This window comes from Nanorana parkeri, unplaced genomic scaffold (assembly GCF_000935625.1).
Source record: "Nanorana parkeri isolate BGI_ZX_2015 unplaced genomic scaffold, ASM93562v1 scaffold267, whole genome shotgun sequence".
Taxonomy (NCBI): Eukaryota; Metazoa; Chordata; class Amphibia; order Anura; family Dicroglossidae; genus Nanorana; species Nanorana parkeri.
This window is the reverse complement of record NW_017306535.1, coordinates 1,375,419-1,395,369: the sequence shown is the minus strand read 5'-3', so window position 1 is coordinate 1,395,369 and position 19,951 is coordinate 1,375,419. Positions and strand designations below refer to the sequence as shown.

At 39.5% G+C, this 19,951-nt stretch overlaps 1 protein-coding gene across 1 annotated transcript in view; it reads right to left on the bottom strand.

Moving 5' to 3' along the window:
- SLC7A11 (solute carrier family 7 member 11) overlaps positions 1-19,951 on the bottom strand; it is a 219,770-nt gene that overhangs the window by 44,802 nt on the left and 155,017 nt on the right. The window contains exons 8-9 of the mRNA XM_018557096.1: positions 17,152-17,255; positions 13,142-13,238 (exon numbers count right to left, since the gene is read on the bottom strand). Coding sequence (XP_018412598.1) covers positions 13,142-13,238; positions 17,152-17,255 — 201 coding nt within the window. The remainder of the gene's footprint in view (positions 1-13,141; positions 13,239-17,151; positions 17,256-19,951) is intronic.

Genomic DNA, 19,951 nt, shown 5'->3' with positions numbered 1-19,951 from the left:
CGCCGGACAATAGAAAACTATTGGGCGGAGCTAGCTGTCACTGCTAGCTCCGCACAATCGTTTTCTATTTACTTTTTTTAACTTTCTTAACTATTTTTCTGTTCTGCTCGGTCCCTCTGAGGGACCGAGCAGAACAGCCGAGCCGAATGCCGCTCAGCGGCATTGGGTTATTCACTCACTGCTGTTCGGCATCTATAAGAATAGGCCGAACAGCAGTGAGTAGCCTGCTGGAGGTTCGGCTCAGCCGATCCAGATGTTGGATCGGCTGAGTCGAACTCCTTCTGCACTTTGGGTCGGCCGCACATGCTGAGCATGTTCGGCCAACCCGAAGCCATGCGAAGCAAGCCAATGTATTTTCTGATTTAAGCTGATGTACAGCTGAAATCAGCCGTACCAGCCTGAAGTGAATAGCCGAACAGTGTTCGACTCACTTCACTTCAGTTCGGTCATTCACTCGGCTGCCTACGGCAGCTTAGTTAATACACCCTTTAGTCTATGGTGCTGGTATATAGGCGGCCAAAACCAGAATTCCATTTAACGAAAGATTGAAGTATCTTAAAAAAAACAGTTCATGATTGAGTATGCATGATCAGTGTGGAATATCTAGTTGTGGATCGGGAGAACACAAAGTCACTTGGCTTGAAATAAGTGTAACTGACAGAATTCCTTATAGACACAGTTCATGAATATGTACACAGAATCAATAAGGGGGTATACTTGCGAATGAGATTGAAGCAGGTCAAATGCACAGCATTAGCCGTTTTCGAGTCGAAGTTTACAGAAAGGGAACTGAAATTCCTGAGTAGTGTAATATATACTTAATGCTGACTGGGAGCGGCTGCTATTGGAAACAACGTGCAGGAAACTCATTGGCCAAGCTCCTAGATGAACTTCAGGATTCCAGGGCAAGGCAGGGTTCAGCTTCAGCGAAGTCTGACTCCATAGGAAGTTGCACAGGATTCAGGATGCAAAGCATTAACAGCTCAGGTGAGTTCAGGGTGGAGAGCAAGTAGGAGTGCAGGGAAGCCCAAGGTATAAGAATTTCTGTGAGTTTGCAAAGTAAGGATGGAAGTGGTAAGAGAGCTCTGTTGCCAGCATGAGAATTGAATTCCTCGGCTTAAGCCAGCTAGGAAGGTGTATGACGCTGGCTCTGAGTCAAATCAGGAGGCAGCGCCACCTGCTGGTGCCGGAATGAAGAGAAGGTAAGCATGTTACAATATGACTTCACAAGTAATGTGTCACCACGCTTACAATGTATCATTCTGTTCTCAACATCAGAGGATGTAGGCATTGAAAATAATAATACTAACCCTTAGCAATCCTCTCATACTCTTTTTTAAATGTTGCATATTTAGCTGTATAAAAAATAAAACCCTTAGAAAAAAATCAGAAAACATTTTCAGCATATACATACATATATACTGTGTGTATATATATGGAACAATGGTGAACCATGCACTGTATTTCTGTACTTATGTACAACAAAGACATGTAGCTATTTTCTCAATGCCATGCTTGAACTGTATTAATACTAGATGAACAACCATGTTGATATTATAAAAAAACTCTTCTTTAGAGACTCAAAACTCCACAATCCATACCCATCACTTCACTTACTGCTCCACAGTGGGTGGATCAAGGCAGCACATTTTCCCTACTTCAGTGTTCTATGTATGAATATTTGCTCCTCTCACCACACACTGTATTTCCACTCACCAACTCCTATGTTACTATAGGACTCACAAGCTGGTAGGAGGAAGTACCGGAAGGTAATCAGGTTCTTAACTGACTCAGAAGGGCTGAATATCTGCAGCGGTAGGGGAAGAGGCAGCATTTCAAAACACAGGCTGGCAGCTAGATAAGTCTAGATTATCTTCTTAACAGGGCTGTCCTTTTTAATATGTGACACTCTGGTGACGGAGTAACTTTAACTTTTACTGTAACACTAAACAGAACCCTCTATGGTGAGACCTTTAACTCCCCCCTTAACACTTTAACCTTAACCTTAAAACTACATGGCAATCCCATCCCAGACCCCAAAACTAACACCCAACACTAACACTGCACCTTCTGTAGAATATTGATTCACAGATGTCCAGTTTACTTTGGTGAATCAAGTGGTGCAAAGGAAAGTGATGCACAACAACCAGAGCAACATGGCAGCTTCCAAAGGCTGAATACAGTTATAAAAAAATAAAACACTATTTGGTTGCTGTATATTAGTGTGCATCATTGTTTTTTGTTTCTTTTAAGTTACTAAGGAATGCCTGCTATTTTTTTATCATTTTATCACTACAATATAAAAATGTTGACAAAATGTCGCTGATGGCGGTGAGTGTTGTTATTATTATTGTTATAAAACTATTGTGGTTGTTTTTTCCTTTTCTCCTTCTGTTGTTTTTGTTCTCTCTGTAGCTCTAATGTTTCAGTTTACATTTTTTAAATACATTTTTGACACTCTAAGTTCCTATTTCACAAACCTATTACTGCAAGAATTCAAGGTCAAAACAATGAGCATTTGGTCTACCAATGCTGCCACTATTCTGACTGCCTTAAATCCAGAGAAAGTACTTAATCCACAGACTTTCTAATTTCAAGGTAGACTTATGGGTACATCTGCGTATGCTCCACACTCAATAGGCTTAGCTCGTCTCCTGATAGCATGTTCTTCAGATGCTTCTTAATCCATCCCGAAGCAATGCCTGAATTATTTTTATATGTGAAACGGGCTATTAAATGGTTACTTGATTGTTATTCTGACTTTTCTGCAAAGCTTTATTATAAATGACACTTTTTATTTTTAAAGCCACTATAAATATAAACTCAGGTATGCTGTATTCAAATGTTCTGGAATATAATGTAAGATGTTTATAAACCTATGTGTTCTAACAAGAAATTCATGAAAAAAAGCAGCATCCGTTTTTACTGAAGGTAACTTAACTAAACTGAATATGAGGCAGTAGAAGACAGTATAAAAATATATTATTCTAGTATTAACATTCATTGACTTTAAAGCTAATCCACATTTTGGTGATATTAATTCAAGAGGATTATTTTTAAGCAAGGTAAATATTTACTGACATCATAAATATTTTAAATGTATTGTAAAGAACATATTGGGGGAAAAAACAAACATTATTTCCATCCTCTGTAACAGTTACTGTTAGTATTAAAGCCGTTTTCATCTAATAAGTATTTTTTATATCTGAAAAGTGGAAAGAAAGATCCCTATAACTACAATATATAGGAGCTCCCATTACTGTCTTGATTTTGATAGTTCAACCTCCAAAGCTGTCATCTTTATCCTTCCTTCACTGACTCCTTGGGGTTGATTTACTAACCTTATAAACACACCCCAAACATGTATACACCTCTGTAGTGTGTTCCCTCCCAGCATGATCTATGGGTGGAATCTAAACACCTTTGTAGTGTGTACACACCCAGCAGGTGTGTTGTGCAAAGCCAAGCATGAATTTGCAAGGTGATGTTGTGTAAATTAGCTCTATGTTGTGTTGCTTGCGTTGATGAATGCAGGAATGTAAATGCATGACCTAACCATTTTTGTCTAAACTGTGAAGCAGCATTATATATGCATCATGTGCATGATTTTTCCATATATGGCATTAGTGGAAATATGCTTTTAGAGACTTTTTGGTTGATAAATACGTTATGCTGTGTAAAAATCACACGCACCTTGTGCGTGCGTGTGTTTAGGTTAGTAAATCACCCCCCTTGACTCTTGTTATGCACATGTTCTTTTTGCCACCCGGAAGAAAAGAAAGAGGAACATCTCCCTTTATTTCTGCTCTGCCAGATTCAGTGAACTCGTAACCCATGTCCAATGAGGGCTCACTTGCTGGCCAGTGAAATGCTCTCATTGAAAAGGTTTTATACTGTATATATACTGTATATGCCCCTTGTTTGGAGCTCAGATCAATAAGAGTTACAAGCACACTTTACAGGCATGCCTTGACCAGGTGTGGTTTCACAAGTATTTGCAAATGTATGCATCAAACTGTATACCGTAATTAAATTTTTATGCTTACGCAAATGCTGGAGATTTGTGTTACGTTCCACATACTGTCCTGCTGAGATCAACCGTTCCTCTGATAGTTATAGATTGATTTGAGTGGCTGCCATTTTTTTTTGTTAGATGTGATGCAGACACACATTGGTGTTTTCAGCTGCCTTAAAGTCTGGGCTGAAGTCACAGGCCAGGGGGGCACATGGAAATACTTGTACCGAAATGATACTTAAGTAGAAATGGTAAAAGTATCAGGGTTGTTTAATTTGGCAAGAACAAAATATATAAAACCTTCCCGCACAAAAATCCTGTAAATGAAATATATAGTATCACTTGTGTGGTTAATAATGTCCCAAACCAAGCAGCATGTGAATGAGGACTCTACAGATGAGGACTTACCATATGGGAACAGACTGGTATAGAAAAGCACTATTTCCGGCTACTATGGTAATTCCACAGCATTAAGCTGCAGTGCTGCATAGTGAGGAAAGTATAGCAGATTGAACTCAAGTTCCCCTAAGGTACATAGGGATAACATACCTTACAGGTGCATGGCTGTCTAGAGAATCATTATTCCTCTCCCGTAACTCCTTTAGCAAGTCTTAGTAGTGGTCCCATCCAGGGATGTATAGTGTAAACATAGCAATCTCATTAAGTGCCAGTTTGCTCCCCTCTCCTCCTATACTCTTTGCTGCATTGCCAGTGTCAAGTGTGGGTAGTCAGTAAAACACCACTGTTCATCATGTCTACCACCAAATTCAATACCACATTTTTTTATTCTTCTACTACAGAGGAGGTTGCTAAACTTTTTTAATCCTACCTAACCACATGCCCCCTGAAACCATGTTCCGTTATGCTCTTGCTCTATTCTATGTTCTCTAACCCACATCATCAATCTCCCCCCCTCTACTGACATCTTCCCCTCTAAAACATAAACTGGTCATGCCCATACTTAAAATGTATGGACCCCACCAGTCTAAACAACTTAAAACGCATCTCCCTGTTCCCATGTCCTTCTAAAATTCTAGAACACCCAGTCTACAATTGTCTGAGCTGCTACCTAATAATAACTAACAACTATCTCCCTTGCAGTCTGGCTTTCATTCACAATCCACTGTAATTACCCTTAAACTCGCTTATGGCTAATTAACCGGTAAACTCAACAGCATTAATCCTTGCTTATACTATTAGTCTTTTCTGCTACTTCTGATACGGTTGACCGCCTGCTCCTCCTTAATGACCTTCACTCTCTTGGCCTCCAAGACTCTGCTCTTTCTTGGTCTTCCTCCTACCCATTATAACACTCCTTGAGTGCCATCTACTTCTTCACTACTCTTCCCCTTTCTGAAGGAGTTCCCCGAGGCCCTGTCTTTAGAACCTGCTATTCTCTATCTACACGTCCTCGCTTGGTCACTTAATAGCTTCTCATGGCCTCCAATACCATCGCTATACTTACTATACCCAAAACTATCTCTCTACTCCTCCACTCATCCCTTTAGTCTCCTTGCACATAAATAATTTACTAAATGAGATATCAGTATGGATCTCACACCACTTTCTAAGGGGGTTATTCACTATTGAGCCAAATGATACAGACATAGCTGCGGCTGATCCTTAAGCTCTCTTTGGCCACCGGAGGGCTGCTGTATGGGCTATTCGGTATAGCCCGTACAGCAGCCGAAGGTGGCCGAGCGCCTCAGCCAAGCCGAAGGCATATGCTTCTGCTAGAATGAGCCGAAGTGACAGCCAAAGCGGGCGAACGGCCTGCCGAAGGCCGGCCGTTCTCCCCACAAATGACAGCTGGGCGGAGCCAGCCGTGATCTCACGACTCACTCCGCCCAGTTGTAATAACATATCAGCATTCCCAAATGACCTGGGGATGCTGATCTGTCATTAAACAATAACAACTGGGTGGAACCGGCCGTGACATCATGGCCAACTCCGCCCAGTTCTTATTAATTGGCCGGGACCTGCTAGAAGACTCTAGCAGGTGGCGACCAATAGGAAACAGTTGGGCATAGTAACATAGTTAGTCAGGCTAACTATGCGGCGGCATTCGGCTATTCACTCACTGGCGTTCGGCCCCTATGAGAATAAGATCGAATGGCAGCAAGTGAGTCGAAGTCCTTCTGCACTTCAGCTCAGCCGAACATGCAGGGCATGTTTGGCTGACCAAAGGCAGACGATGTATGGCTGATTTCAGCTGATTTACGGCTGAAATCAGCTGTACAAGCCAGAAGTGAATAGCCAAATAGTGAATAACTTTGTTCGGCTCCCTTCACTTCGGCTGGGTTATTCCCTCGGCTGCCTTCGGCAGCTTTGTGAATAACCCTCTAAAACTCAATCTGAACTTTTACTTTTTCCATCAACTCATCCCCTTGCAGCTATTACCTTTGGTATCACTTATCGCTACCTTTTTAGAATGTAAGCTCTTACAAGCAGGCCGCTGCTAACCCTTTTGTCTTGAACTGGTTTCTATCATCCCACATGTAAAGCACTGCGTAAACTGTTGGTGCTATATAATTCCTGTGTAATAATAATGATAATGTGTTGATGTACCAGAAAGAATAGGCAACGTCCAAATTGTGCATTACTATATATTACCTATTTGTAGCTCAGATAATTTAGAGTTAGAGACCCCATTTTGAAGATGTGTCTTGACATGGCAGTGTAGCTTTACATTTGCATATGTTTTAGTTTCCTGAACATCAAGAAGCAGCATCCATTGCAAGTGATCTAACCAGCTTGTGGAATAGCTTAAACCCCTTTTGAATTTAATATCACTTTAATTGCCAACAATGGCCAACGTGACAATGGATCAGCTGTATACATAAGAATAAATAAGCAGTAATTGAAAAGCACAAAAATGCTCATAACACCTGCAATTTTTCTGCCCCTTATAATCAGTGAAAATAAAGAAAACTAATGTAAACATATTTTGTTTAAGAACTTATTTAAAATCATGGCCATCGTTTTTAGGCACAGTTTTATATCTAAAGAACGTTTTGTCCCTTTTTCTTCTGCTACGCAATTATTAGCTGGTATATGATGTTCTTTCTATATACAATCCCCACAGCGGTAACTTATTTTTCTAGCTATTTCTCAATGCGTATATTTTTATGTCTCATCTTTTTGCCTATAAAACATGCTTTTAACCACAGAATCAATTTACTGACTAGTCTTTTTCCATTATAAATGTGTACACTTGTTTGTCTCCTTCATTACAGAGGTGTCTCTGATGAGCCCATTGCGAATTCTCAGACGATAGAGTTTTACTTCACTTCCAATTAAGCAAATTTAGGTTTTATTAGTCATACCTCTGTTTCAAAAGACTTCATGTCTGAGAAAGAGCCTGAAATAATCATTCCCATTCCATCCACACAATCCCAGGGAAGAAGCACTAATAAGAACTGATTTACTTTTCTGCCTCTGAGAGTTAAATACCAGAAGCAGATGCACAAATCTGCCAGTAAAACTGATAACAGCATGAGGCTGCATGGCCTTCACATGCAATAAAATAATGAAAGGAGCACAAGTAATACCACACTAATGATTTATCAGTTTCTTTCTAACCAATATGGACACGTTTAGGCCTCTAAAAAAGCATGACACACAGTTAAAAGGGACAGTCGATAACTATTAATAGCTTGTTGTCACCATGCTTAAAATAAGGGATGTTTTTAAGTAAAAGTGCATCCAATTAATTTAGAAACTAAGAGGGCTATATTTTAAAAAACGCAAGATGGAAATTTTACACAACACTTCACTAATTATATTTTTTATATTATATTATAAAGCTACTTTTACTGCTTTTCAATATTAACCTTGTATACTGGTGTTGCTTTAGATTTTCACACGTGAAGGGCATAAAGGATAAGGCACTGTGCTATTTATAAAACTGCAAATTTGCTTTTTTTTAAGCCATGTCTTTCTTTAAATCACCTATAGTACATTGGTGTCAAAAGAGGAATTCCTATTAGATCCTGCACTCCCGTAGATTTCCCATAGTCCCCAGTTTTATTACTACTGGAAAACTTGGAATTTCTGATGTTATTTATTAGCGAACAGCCATCTGTCTGCTAGTGAAGATCACCTGTACTGTTATCTCAGTGCTTGTATGTCACTATTGCCAGTGCTGGATTTTCTCTCTCTGCTGCCCCAAGGCCAGGTTCCTCAATGTGCCCCCCTCCCTGCCAACTCCCCAATGGAGAATGGCAACCAGATGGTGGGGACAGCAGGGTTGGTTTTATTTATTTTCTTCATTATTATTTTTTTACATTTTTTATCACTTTTTAATTTAATTTTTTATCTATCTTATCTTTTACTTTTTTATATTTTTTTACTTTTTAGCACTTTTATTATTTAATTTGTATGTTTTACTTGCTAACAAGCACCTATGTGATAGGATTTGGAGGTGACAGGTTCTCTTTATTAAACTACTACAGGAGTAGCACAGCACTGTGCTGGAGCATCTGTGATAGCTGAGATGTGAAGGCTGTGAGTGCAGCTCTCCTGACTCAGTGTTTACACGGAGCAGAGCGGAGAACGGATGTTCTCCGCTTTGCTCCCTGTTCTCCATCCTGAACGAATGTGCTGTGGTCCCGGGTCCCCCAGAAGAGCAGGACACCCCAAAAACCAGAGCAGGAGAAATGTGGCCAGCACACAGAGGAAGTCGGAGGTGGGGGCGGACTATGGAGGGGGGTGGTGGAGGGACAGAGGAACAGGCTAATTACAAGTGATCTCAGTGGCATCGCCAGGATCACTTGTATAAAATTAGCTGCAGCTTCCCTGCTCTACATTTAGCTCTGATTGCCCAAAGCAGGGCTACATGTAAAAAAAAACTACCTGTCCGGCACCTGGAACTGCATGTCTTGGGCATTGGGTGATAGAAACTCCACACACCTGCCACCCCTCTACTCCCTGTCGCCCCGAGGCCGGGTCTTGGTGGCCTTGTGGAAAATCTGGCCCTGACTATAACATAAAGAGAGTCCCAAGTCTATCAAGGGTTAATTAATAAAAGTTTAAATAATGTTTCAAAGTAACATTAAACCCTCAGTGATAAACCACTGTGTGAGACAGATATTTTAAATTATTTGACAACCAGTAACTGTTTTCTGTTTGTGTACACTGGTCCGCTTAAGAATTACCTTGGCAGCTCTTCTATGGACAGCAAATGGTAGCCACGGTGTAGTCCAGTTCATTCATGGACACATACAGGGAATATTGTCACACTGAGGCCAGAAGCCTCAGATAATGCAATAGCTGGAATGATTGCTAAGTACAAAAAATGATATCCTGCAGAGAAATTGTAACTGACTAAAAATGCAATAATGAATAAGCTGCCATATATTTAAGTTTTATTTTGGAGTTTAGATACATTTTAACTGCCCTTCATTGAACATAATGTCAACTGTAAAAGCAATAAGGTTCAGGCTTTGTGTAGCAAAAAAATCTGTTTGGGCTTCAGAATTTTACACTATCTAGATAATCTTGAAAGCGCAGACAACAAGCTAGGACTGTGATATTAGTGGCTGTGAAGGATCATTTTAATATAAGAAAGTGGGCACAAGTGAAGGCTCATTGTCATAGACGTATACCATCTTTGTGAAAGATTTCATTTTTATTTATATCTATACCTCTTGAGAGGCTTAATGGAATGAGAAGCTGAAAGGAATGTTGCATATGTGTTTCTGTAGAGTGGGACATGAAAGCAAACCTGTTGCTTTGCTCTGCATGGTTTCACAGCTTGCACCATGGAAAACCCACATCCTCAAGACACCTGAAAAGCTTGGTAAATATTAAGCAAGATAAGAAAGATGAGGTTGTGGACTGGGTTGTTAAAGTCAAAAGGTTAAACTATTTCAAATGCTGATTAAATCACCTACAATGGATGCTGCTTCTTGATGTTTAACAATGTTAGTTTCCTACAGAATCAGCTGTCAGCACTGACCCTGATATCCTGTTTTAGGGTGGCTCCTTTCCCTTGCAGAGTCCTAATGAGCCACCCTTGTGTGTGCTAGTAAGCTGTGTGTCTCTACAAACACACAGGCACAGCAAGGCAAGCCACTGTCCTAGGCAACTCCTCCTTTCTCCAAGCTAGTAGATGGACAGATGGAGATTGATCTGTATCTTGTAATCTTGTACTGGACTGGAAATTCAGGGAAGCTGAGGTGAGAGTTAGAGCTGTTCGGAAACATGATAACTTTAAGGGCTAGTTCACACCACAAAGAAAGCGTTCCAGACACGGAACGCACTGGATCACATCCCTGCCGGCTCCCTGCATTGAGGGATGGGAGGGGGCGTGTTGGTGCATTGAAGTCAATAGCACCACAGCCACACACCCCCAGCCGCAGTGCGATCACCCACCTAAATGCGTGGCACATCAATGCATGCATTCCAAAAGTGCATGTAGCATTTTTTCTGACTGCACGGGACCAAAATCGATTCGGCACAAAATCTGGCCGGAACGCACTGTTTGTGGTGTGAACTAGCCCTTAGTGTTTGGGCAAAACAACTTAAAGAAATCCTTTGCTGGGCAATGTATATTTGTTTGATCTGGATTAATTATTGATAAAAAGATTGAGAGTTTAATACTACCTTAAACAGTACTTGCAGGTCTGTTTGGAATTAGGATTGGTTTTGGTGTTTGGGTCCACAACCTGACAAACTTTTCTTTAGTTTTTGATAAAACAAGAAAGGATTAGAACCTCTGTCAGGATTTGTCTGTGGTCTGTGACCCCTGATGAGGAAAAATTCCCTTCACTACCTGTCCATCGGAGACACAAACAGCAATTGAAGAATTTTCCTGAGCTATGCTTTTGGCAGCAAAATAAATTGGCACCGGGTGAGGTGAGTACTGGCCTGATAGTTCAGGTGAAAGTTCATGATCAATTGAAAGTTTAGGTGATGATTTTATTTTTGAGGTTATGATTTAAATTATAGCTAGTTTTAAGGTCAGGAGGTAGGGGTATATATGTAAGGGTTAGGTTAAGTGTGAAGGTAAGGGGAAAGAATATATTGGGATACTGAATGGGGTTCCTTTTAATTGTTACATTTCATGTTAGGTCATTCATTTTAAGGTTTAGGTTTGGGCTAAATGTTAAACTGTTAAGGATTATTATCAGATTTAGGTTAGAGGTTATATTTTGGTGTTAGAGAGAGCTTAAGTGGTAAATGTTAATTTCAGGAGGTGAGTTAGGTGTTAAGGTTAGGGGGGAAACAGGGTTATATGTTAGGGATAGATAGATGGAACACAAGTCCGGTGCTAAAAATTGAAGTAACAAAAGTAACCTGCTGAGTGATAAATGCCTTATTCAATATGAAGAAGAAAGGTAAGAGCATATGTTTGGTTGTTACTGTTTACTTTGTAAGTTCAATAATTTTTATAAAATTTTAAAAACAAAGTATAACAGCATAAGAAGGTAAATGTGAACAGCACAGAAACAAACTTGTTACACAAATTGGGATACACAATACAATGAACAAAATAACAAAGATGTATCACCACTGAGCAGTGAAAACTCAAAGGATAGGGAGAAATGAACAGGGTACCAGAGATTTATCAGTGGACCAAGTCTGTGCATAAAATGATGAAATGTGGGTATATCCCAGGAAACCAAGTAGGGCGATGCAAAAAAGTGAGCAACAGAAAAGCCACCATGAAATAAATGCAGATAAGAGCGGGGGAAAAGAAAATGGGGGAAGCGAAAGAAAGATCAGAAAGAAGCAAAATGAGAGAAAAAGAAATAGACAAGGGTGACTCCACTCCTGGTACTGGGTTCAAGGGTGGCAAAGTCTTCTACATGTTGTTAGAGCGCAAGTAGGGGACATTCAAGATCATGAGAATGCAAATACTGGATCCATAGATCCTAAATTTGTAAAAAATGTGGGACCTTATCTGCCAGACGGGCCGAGAGTCTTTCGTTAACAATGGTCCAATGAAATCTACACTTTACTTCGAGGGAAGCGATAGAGACATCCACAACTTTGCCACCGTCTGCATGGCAGCAGTGAGACAATGCAATAGGAATTTACGTTGTTTGCGTGAAAGCCCAGCAGGAGGGAAGTTAAGCAAAACCACCATCGGGTCTAGTGTCAGCGTTGTATCTAGTAAACTGGAAAAAAAAAATCAAAAACTTGAGTCCAAAAAGATTGAGCTTTTGGGCACTGCCACCATATGTGCATAAAGTAGCCCACTTCTCCACAATGTTGGAAGCAGAAGCCAGCATGACCCGGAATAAATGCCCGAAGGCGGCTGGGCACTGAATACCACCTATACAGTATCTTGTTATTGGTTTCCAACACCTGTGCACTTTGAGAACTAGACTTAGCCATCTGTTACTGTAAATCTGTAGATTTTCACTAGCTCCCTGTCCTGGCAAAAACCGATATTAGAATTAGACAGCATGTCACTTAGACAGCATGTCACTTAGACAGAATGTGTGGGGAAATCTCCCAAAAGGGACTCAGACAACAGTAAAATCATGTCAGAGGTTCTTACTTTTCCTAATATATGCAAAGCTAAAAAAGAGAGTTTAGCTATGAATGCTGAGCATTCAGGGAAACTGATACCTGAATGACCCTCTAAGGCCATTTCAAATAACACGTAATTTGAAGCAAATGCACATTTTAAATAACTATATATAAGAACATTTTACCTGTCAAATAATGTGTTATTCTTTACAAGTATTCTTCTGAATACATTGTTAAGGTTTTCCAGTTTCATTTTTAAACAACCACTAAACAGTGGTAAGAATTTTCTATATATGGTCCATGACAAATATGGCATGAATACTTTCATGTTGTAATGTTTGAGTTCCACTTGAGCTGTGTTCACTTGCAGTGAACAAACCATACGCCATTATACCACTTATTAAAGAAAAGTCTGCTCTATTAAGAGATACTTCATCTGTGTTGTATTATACTTTTTCTGTTCATAAAACAACCTGCTCTACAATGTGAGCATCTGGATAAACATTTTTATAGTAGGAGAAAAAGTGTATGTTATAATACAGTGTAAGATATAAAAACAAATCCCAGTAATCTACATTTCAAAGGCCTCTCATAGTGACTGATAATAAATAAACATAGATAAAGATCCATGGTTATGCAGCTTACCAAAACAATGACAGCTGGCAATGGAGTATGCTTGTGCACGTGAATCATGGAAAGGATCTCAGGAAGGTGACCCTCTCGAGATGCAACAAAAAACATCCTGATGGAAAAAAACAATGAATTATGCATTTAACACTTCACATTGCTACTCTCAGAATTATGGTAACAAATGAAATGTGTTGTATTGTTAATTGTTAACCGAAATTATTACCACCACATATATTGCTGTACTGAATTAGGAGTACATATTTACTTACAAACACACCATACACCTTTAAAAAATACATATGCATGAAAACTGAAGGAAAACAATTGTGTGTGGATTCATATAATTTAGCAAATAAGTTTAAACTTTTTATTCAATTTGTCATATACAGGGGAAGAATGGTTTTAGCACTAATGGAAAATGTATGGTGGATGTTCTATGAATATTTTTCTTGTTTTTTGTTGTTGTTGATTTTGTCTAGTTTTCTTCCCATGAGAGTGTCACAACATGATGTTTATATTGTTATATCCAGAAATAATAAATAAATATTATACAATTTGTCATATACTGTATAACTGAAAGGTGGGTATGCATTATGTTGGACAATACAGCCAATTTTCCTTTCTCCAGGTTTGAACATTTTCCACACTGAATTTTGATTAATTTAAAAGGCTATGTAAGCAAACAATTATCTAACCAAGAAACAAAGTTTCTTGTTTAGAATAGGTATTAGAACTTGAATTTGGTTAGAATAACATCTGTCAATACACAGTTGCTGATTTACTAAAAGGAATAGAGACTGTTCACATAGCAAAGGGAATTTTGAGTAAAAAAGGTGAATCTGTGCCTCAGTTATCCATTGTGCTAAGTGGACACTCAATTCCTTTGGTAAATCAACCCTATTGAGCAATACAATAAAATAAACAGACATGTCTTTAGCCACATCCTACTCTTACTGAACTGGATTGGGAAAATGCCAACCCCAAACAAGAGCTCTTATTCGTAGCAATTGTAAGATTTATTGTTTGATTGAGAATGCTTGGAGACCCCTGTTAGACTGAGACAACATCACAGTATTGTAAAACAGATATTAAGACTATTCAGGATCTGTTTTTAAATGTATGCTGCCTTTGCAAAATAATTCAAAATTTATTCAAAAGCGTAACACCACCAAAGGAGTGCCAAACCAAATATTGAAAGAGTTCCAGTTGCATTAATGAGGGAGGAGCGTATGTGCCTGGTTTTGGTTTGTGGGTCATTCTTTAAACCCATCTTAAAGTCCAGAAATTGCTAACTTAAATCTGAATCCCATTTATGTCTATAGGGGGGTGAATCTTGAAATCAATTTTGCCCATTTTCAAGGCTCATAGGCAAATGATTGTCAAACAAAGGGCACAGAGAGCTGGGTACTTGTTTGTGTACCTTTCCTTCCTTTTCTATGCTTGGCAGACGTCTTTACGTTGTGAAGAGTACGATTCTCACAAACATCATTGGTGACACCATATTTTGGCATCACATATTTTGCCTCTGAAATTTCTTCATTAACTTTTACATTTAACTTGGCCTAAATACAGCAGCAACATCCTTATAATATGTATTTAAACTAGAAAAATACTTCTTTAGGCAGTTTTAGCTGTGATACCAGGTTTTTTTTTGCATATAGCGGTAATAGGCCTGATTTAAACTGTGGAAGTAGCAGCCACAAGAGATCTAAAAGCTATAGGAAAGTTTATTCACCCAAAATAAAACATAAACCTAAAACTCTCAATGTCATATAAATTGGACATTTCATAGCACAGAATGTCAAACCGCCATCCTATCCCCATACAGTATCTCTTATTATTCCCTAAAATATTCCACAAATAGGATTTGCGTGTTTATGGGCTAAATGTGCACATGCACATGTATATCTGAGGACTTGAATAGGCTGCATATAGAAAGAGGTCTATTAGTGGAAGCAGCATCTCAATTAGACAAGTCGGCAGCAAAAGGCATATCCTCCCTGTTGCTCATGGGGTGCATAGCAGCCACTTTATTTTGGAGTGCTGTTATTGCATTATTTTACTCCTTCATCTGTCATGCATTTTTTGCCTGCTAATGTGCCCCTTTTCTCCTTCTCCTCCAAGTTGAGGAGACGTTTTGAGGTCCTGGTGGTGAGGAGGAGGAGGGTTGGGGTGCTGGCGGTGAGGAAGGTTGGTGGTGATGAAGAGGAGGAAATTTTAGCAGGTTTCAAAAGTGACATTTCATCTGCATGACAAGGAATCTTTTTACCACATTTCCTAATGGTGACTAGATCCACTGCACTGTAAACATAGCTGAAGGGGAAAACTAATGGGGTAAGGTGAATTGGTGACTTTGGTTTGATACTTGTTGTTGAAACAGATAGAGCTGCCCTTTGTGTGTGGCATATCACCACACACTTGATTGCTACAGTGGTGTGCTCCAATCACCCTCTAATTTGCCCCCTTATTTGTCATAGCTGCCATTACATTTCTTAAATCTGGTATCTGCCTCCACTGCACTGAAGACAAAAGGGTCTGTTCGGCTGTTCGGCTGTTCGGCTATTCACTTCAGGCTTGTACGGCTGATTTCAGCCGTAAACCGACTAAAATCGCTTTGCTGTGGCTGGCTTCGGGTCGGGCCGAGCGCCATTCGGCTCGGCTATTCTGCTCCTCTGTGGTACCGAGCAGAATAGAAAAACTGTTTAAAAAGCAGAAAATAGAAAACGATTGGGCGGAGCTAGCAGTGACAGCTAGCTCTGCCCAACTGTTTTCTATTGGCCAGGCGATTCTGCTGTCGTCAGAATAAAAAATAAAAATAAAACACCATAGGAATACTAGATTCCTATTGGCTATTTCACTTTGCAATAGCAAATTAGCTATTGCACCCGCCCTCTGCTGCTGTCAATCACTAGAATGGGACCTGATGGAGAACTTCAGGTCCCCTCTGCTGATTGACAGCAGCAGTGGGCGGTTGCAATAGCTAGTTTGCTATTGCTATTAGTTAGAAGCCGCTGATCTATCCTCCAATCTGTCAGGGGAGAACCTCCACACGCGGCCTGGGCTCACACGAGGGACAGATGAGCCCAGGAAGCTGACGGTGGCACCAGCGGCCGTGGAGGAGGGGGACACGGCGCCGCACCGTACAAGCGATCCAGCGCCTGTACAGACGCCGGATCGCTTGTATTTAACCAGCAATCACCAGCTGTTTAACATGGTACAAGAACATGGCTTCAGGAGTAGCCGTGTTCTTGGTATAACCACGTCCAGCGGATGACTACAGTTACGTGAACCCGCGGGAAGTGGTAAAAAAAACACACACGTGTAATGAAACACACACATCAACACATATCACACACACACATATCAGACACACTCATTAACAATTAAAATAGTTATTTGAAAAATGTCCCCCTTTCCTGCTTACCTGTTTTGCAAGAAGGGGGGCTGCATCCCTGGGTCCAGTGAAGGATCAGTGTGATCTGCACTCTGGCTGATGCAGACCATACTAATCACTCCCTGCCTGTTAGCAGAGGCACCACGAGGGAGCAATCAGTATAATCTGCATCAGCAAGAGATGCAGATCATACTGATTCCCACTGGACCACCAGGGAATGATTTTCATTCAATATATTGCCTGTTCAGCAATATATTAAATGAGATATTGGCGCTTGCCAGGTTTAAAGATGATCGCTGCTGTTTGCGCCGCCATCTTTAAAAATCGAATGTACAGTGGAGACCCCCTGGGGACACCGGAAGCCTCTTCCGGTGCTGCGGGGGGCCAGGCCGCCTCCACCTCCTTGCCTGTCACTTGTAAGGCAGATACCTATTTAAGGTTCCTGGGCCCCTTACATCAGTATCGGCTGTACACCCCTGACGGCGGCCCTGCATATACATATAGCATTATCTATTTGTACAACCGACATATCATTGCCAGATGTTCTGTATTTTCCTATTTCATTTTATAATAATAGTAATAACAGTATTTAGCAGTTGTATTAGCAGTCATAGTTTTAGTAGAATCTCACCTTGATACAGCAAAAATCCCACCATTCATGGAGCCAAAACATGATAAAGCAACAAATATGGGAACTGCCAATGAGAAGCTTCCCAAAAGACGCTCTGCATATGTCTGAAAATGAAATACATGATTTTTAGAATAATGTACAGGGGTCTGTTGTCTGTTTAGTTAGCTTGCTGTCAATAAAACACATCAATAATTAAGCTTTTTTTATGGAGCCCGCCCTTTAAAAAAAAATCATGCTGTATGAAAACTATTAGCAAAATAAAACCAGAACATTTGAGAGAGTGTAATGTTTAGTTTACGTGCATTGATACTGTATTATTAGACCATATAGTTAACCAGAGCTATAGGGGGTCCTCATGATTCCTCTTAGCATTCAAATAAAAAGAAAAAGTAGAAACAACTTGATGTAACTGATGTCTTTTTGTTCTGCTGTCTTTCCTTACTGCATTAGATGAAGGTAAAAAAGGACCTTATGATAAATAAGTCCCTGTTCATATATAGGTATATCATCATCATTAATACACTGTAACCTGTGTGTTAGAGTCTATAAAACATAAGTGACTAGGTGTATAGCAGTTTAAGTTTTCAAATGTCGAGAATAGTCAGAAGCTTTATTTTTTATGACTTCTCACACCCATGCACTCAGGCATGAAACTGCATTTTCCAGTAAGTGGTTGGGAAGTGTGTTACATCTGTTTACTTCTCCGAAGTCACAATGGTTATGAATCACCCCATACGGGTAACATAGCCTGTCATGCACATGTAGCAAGACTGCAAACTGCAAAAAACACTTCAGCTAAGATGGAAGCATACGCTCTGTAAAGTTACTGTTCATGTATGTAAATTGATGGTCTGGGCCACTATTGGTGTCAATTTTAACTTGATCACTGAACAATGCTTATATAAATATTTGTAACATTTGATAGATAATGCATAATGTACAATCTAGCAACAGAGACTGTATGTAAATATTACTGTTCCATCAGTCTTAACCCTTTATGTCTGGAGACATACACTGTACGTCCCCAGCATGAAGTGCCCAAATGACTGACCATGTACACTATACATGATCAGTTTTGAAGCTTTTAAAAGCCGGTAAATGCTAAGATCAATGGTTACTGTTCATTAATGGATGTATCAGTATTGAGGCATCCATTAATACATGAATTAAGTTTTTGTAAAAGTTTAATTCTTTCATCAATGAAAGAATTAAGCGTTTACAGATACCTGATCGTTGTCAGCGATCAAGTATCTGACCGTGACAACAGAGCCGTGGGAACGGCTCTGCTATATCACTGTTTTGACAGCTCTGCACACATCGGGATCTGTTTTGACAGCTCTGTACAGATCCCGATGTGTACAATGATACAATGTTTCATTTCGCTACATATTTCTATGCTTCCTAGAAATCTGTAGCTATATGAAACATTTGTATCATTGTAATAAAAACATTGTATCAGACTTCTGATTGTTCTAAGAACATCAGAAGTCTGTAGTGACATCTGAATCTGACATGCTGCAGATTCAGTCACTAAGGTTATTATTGACTGCTTCTAAGTTTTAAGCAGCCTAATAATAACCAAGAATTAAAAAAATACTTAAATTACCAAGCAGTCATAGTGGCTGCTTAATATAATAGACAAAAAAGGGGGGGGAAGCATAAAGTAAAAAATAAAAGAGGGAAAAAATAAAAATAATTTCACAAAATAAAAATTATATATACAAATATATTTTATCCTATAATTAGTATACAAATTAACCTCTTACAATGAACATCTGCAGCTGAGCTGCAACTTTGTCTTACACCCTAAGGGATTATTTTTTCTATTTAACCCCCTCATGATGGCGTTGTTCAAAATATGTCGCTGTCACTAAGTGTGACAGTTATTGACACTTAGTTATAGTTAGGGATGCCCAGATACTTTTCGAGTACCAGTGCAGATACATGGCATTTTCAAGAGAACTACCAGGGTTGCAGCGGTTGCAGCTGGGACCTGGCTCTGGCGCTCCACCACTGTCCTGAAATCATTAGTCTGTATTGTTTTAGAAAAACTGTCACATGACAATAAACAAAAATGTATCAGTACTCGTACTTGTAAGTACTCGGCAAGTATCAGTACTTGTACTTGCAAAACTGGTATCTGTGCATCCCTTTATTTATATTTATAAAAACAAAATAGTACATTAAAACAGAGATGTACTAATCCCAGGAGCTCTGTGTGCTCCTTACAAATGATAGCTGCCTCCTAATTTTTGAATTTTTCTCTAGTCTAGTCTTGTAGCTCAAAAGTATCGGTACATGTACTCGTACTTGTACCGAGTACTGTACTTGTTATCTGTGCAACCCTAGTTACAGTGACTTTTTTTGGCCACCTAACCTAACCACTATTAGGTTTTAGAGGGAAAAAAAAGTTAGCTTTTTGTTTTTAGGCCCAGAAGTACAAACTAATTCTCATATCCTAAGGATGCGAGATGTTTCCAAATAAAGGACAAATAAATGCATTTATTTTAATGCATTTTTTGTAGCTGTACTATTATTCTAAAAAAAACAATAATAATCAAAACTGCGGAAAAAGTACTTTCTTTAAGTTTTTTCCTCTTTTTTTATATTTTATTCAACCTAAGTGAGGCATTAGACGCACATATGTGATATAAATACATAGCCCTATCTGTCCTCTAAAAAACAATATACAGGTGAAACTCGAAAAATTAGAATATTGTGCAAAAGTAATTGCAGTAAGTGCTGCAAAAGGGGCCCAAACCAAGTACTGAGTACATATGCATGCTTGTACTTTTCAGAT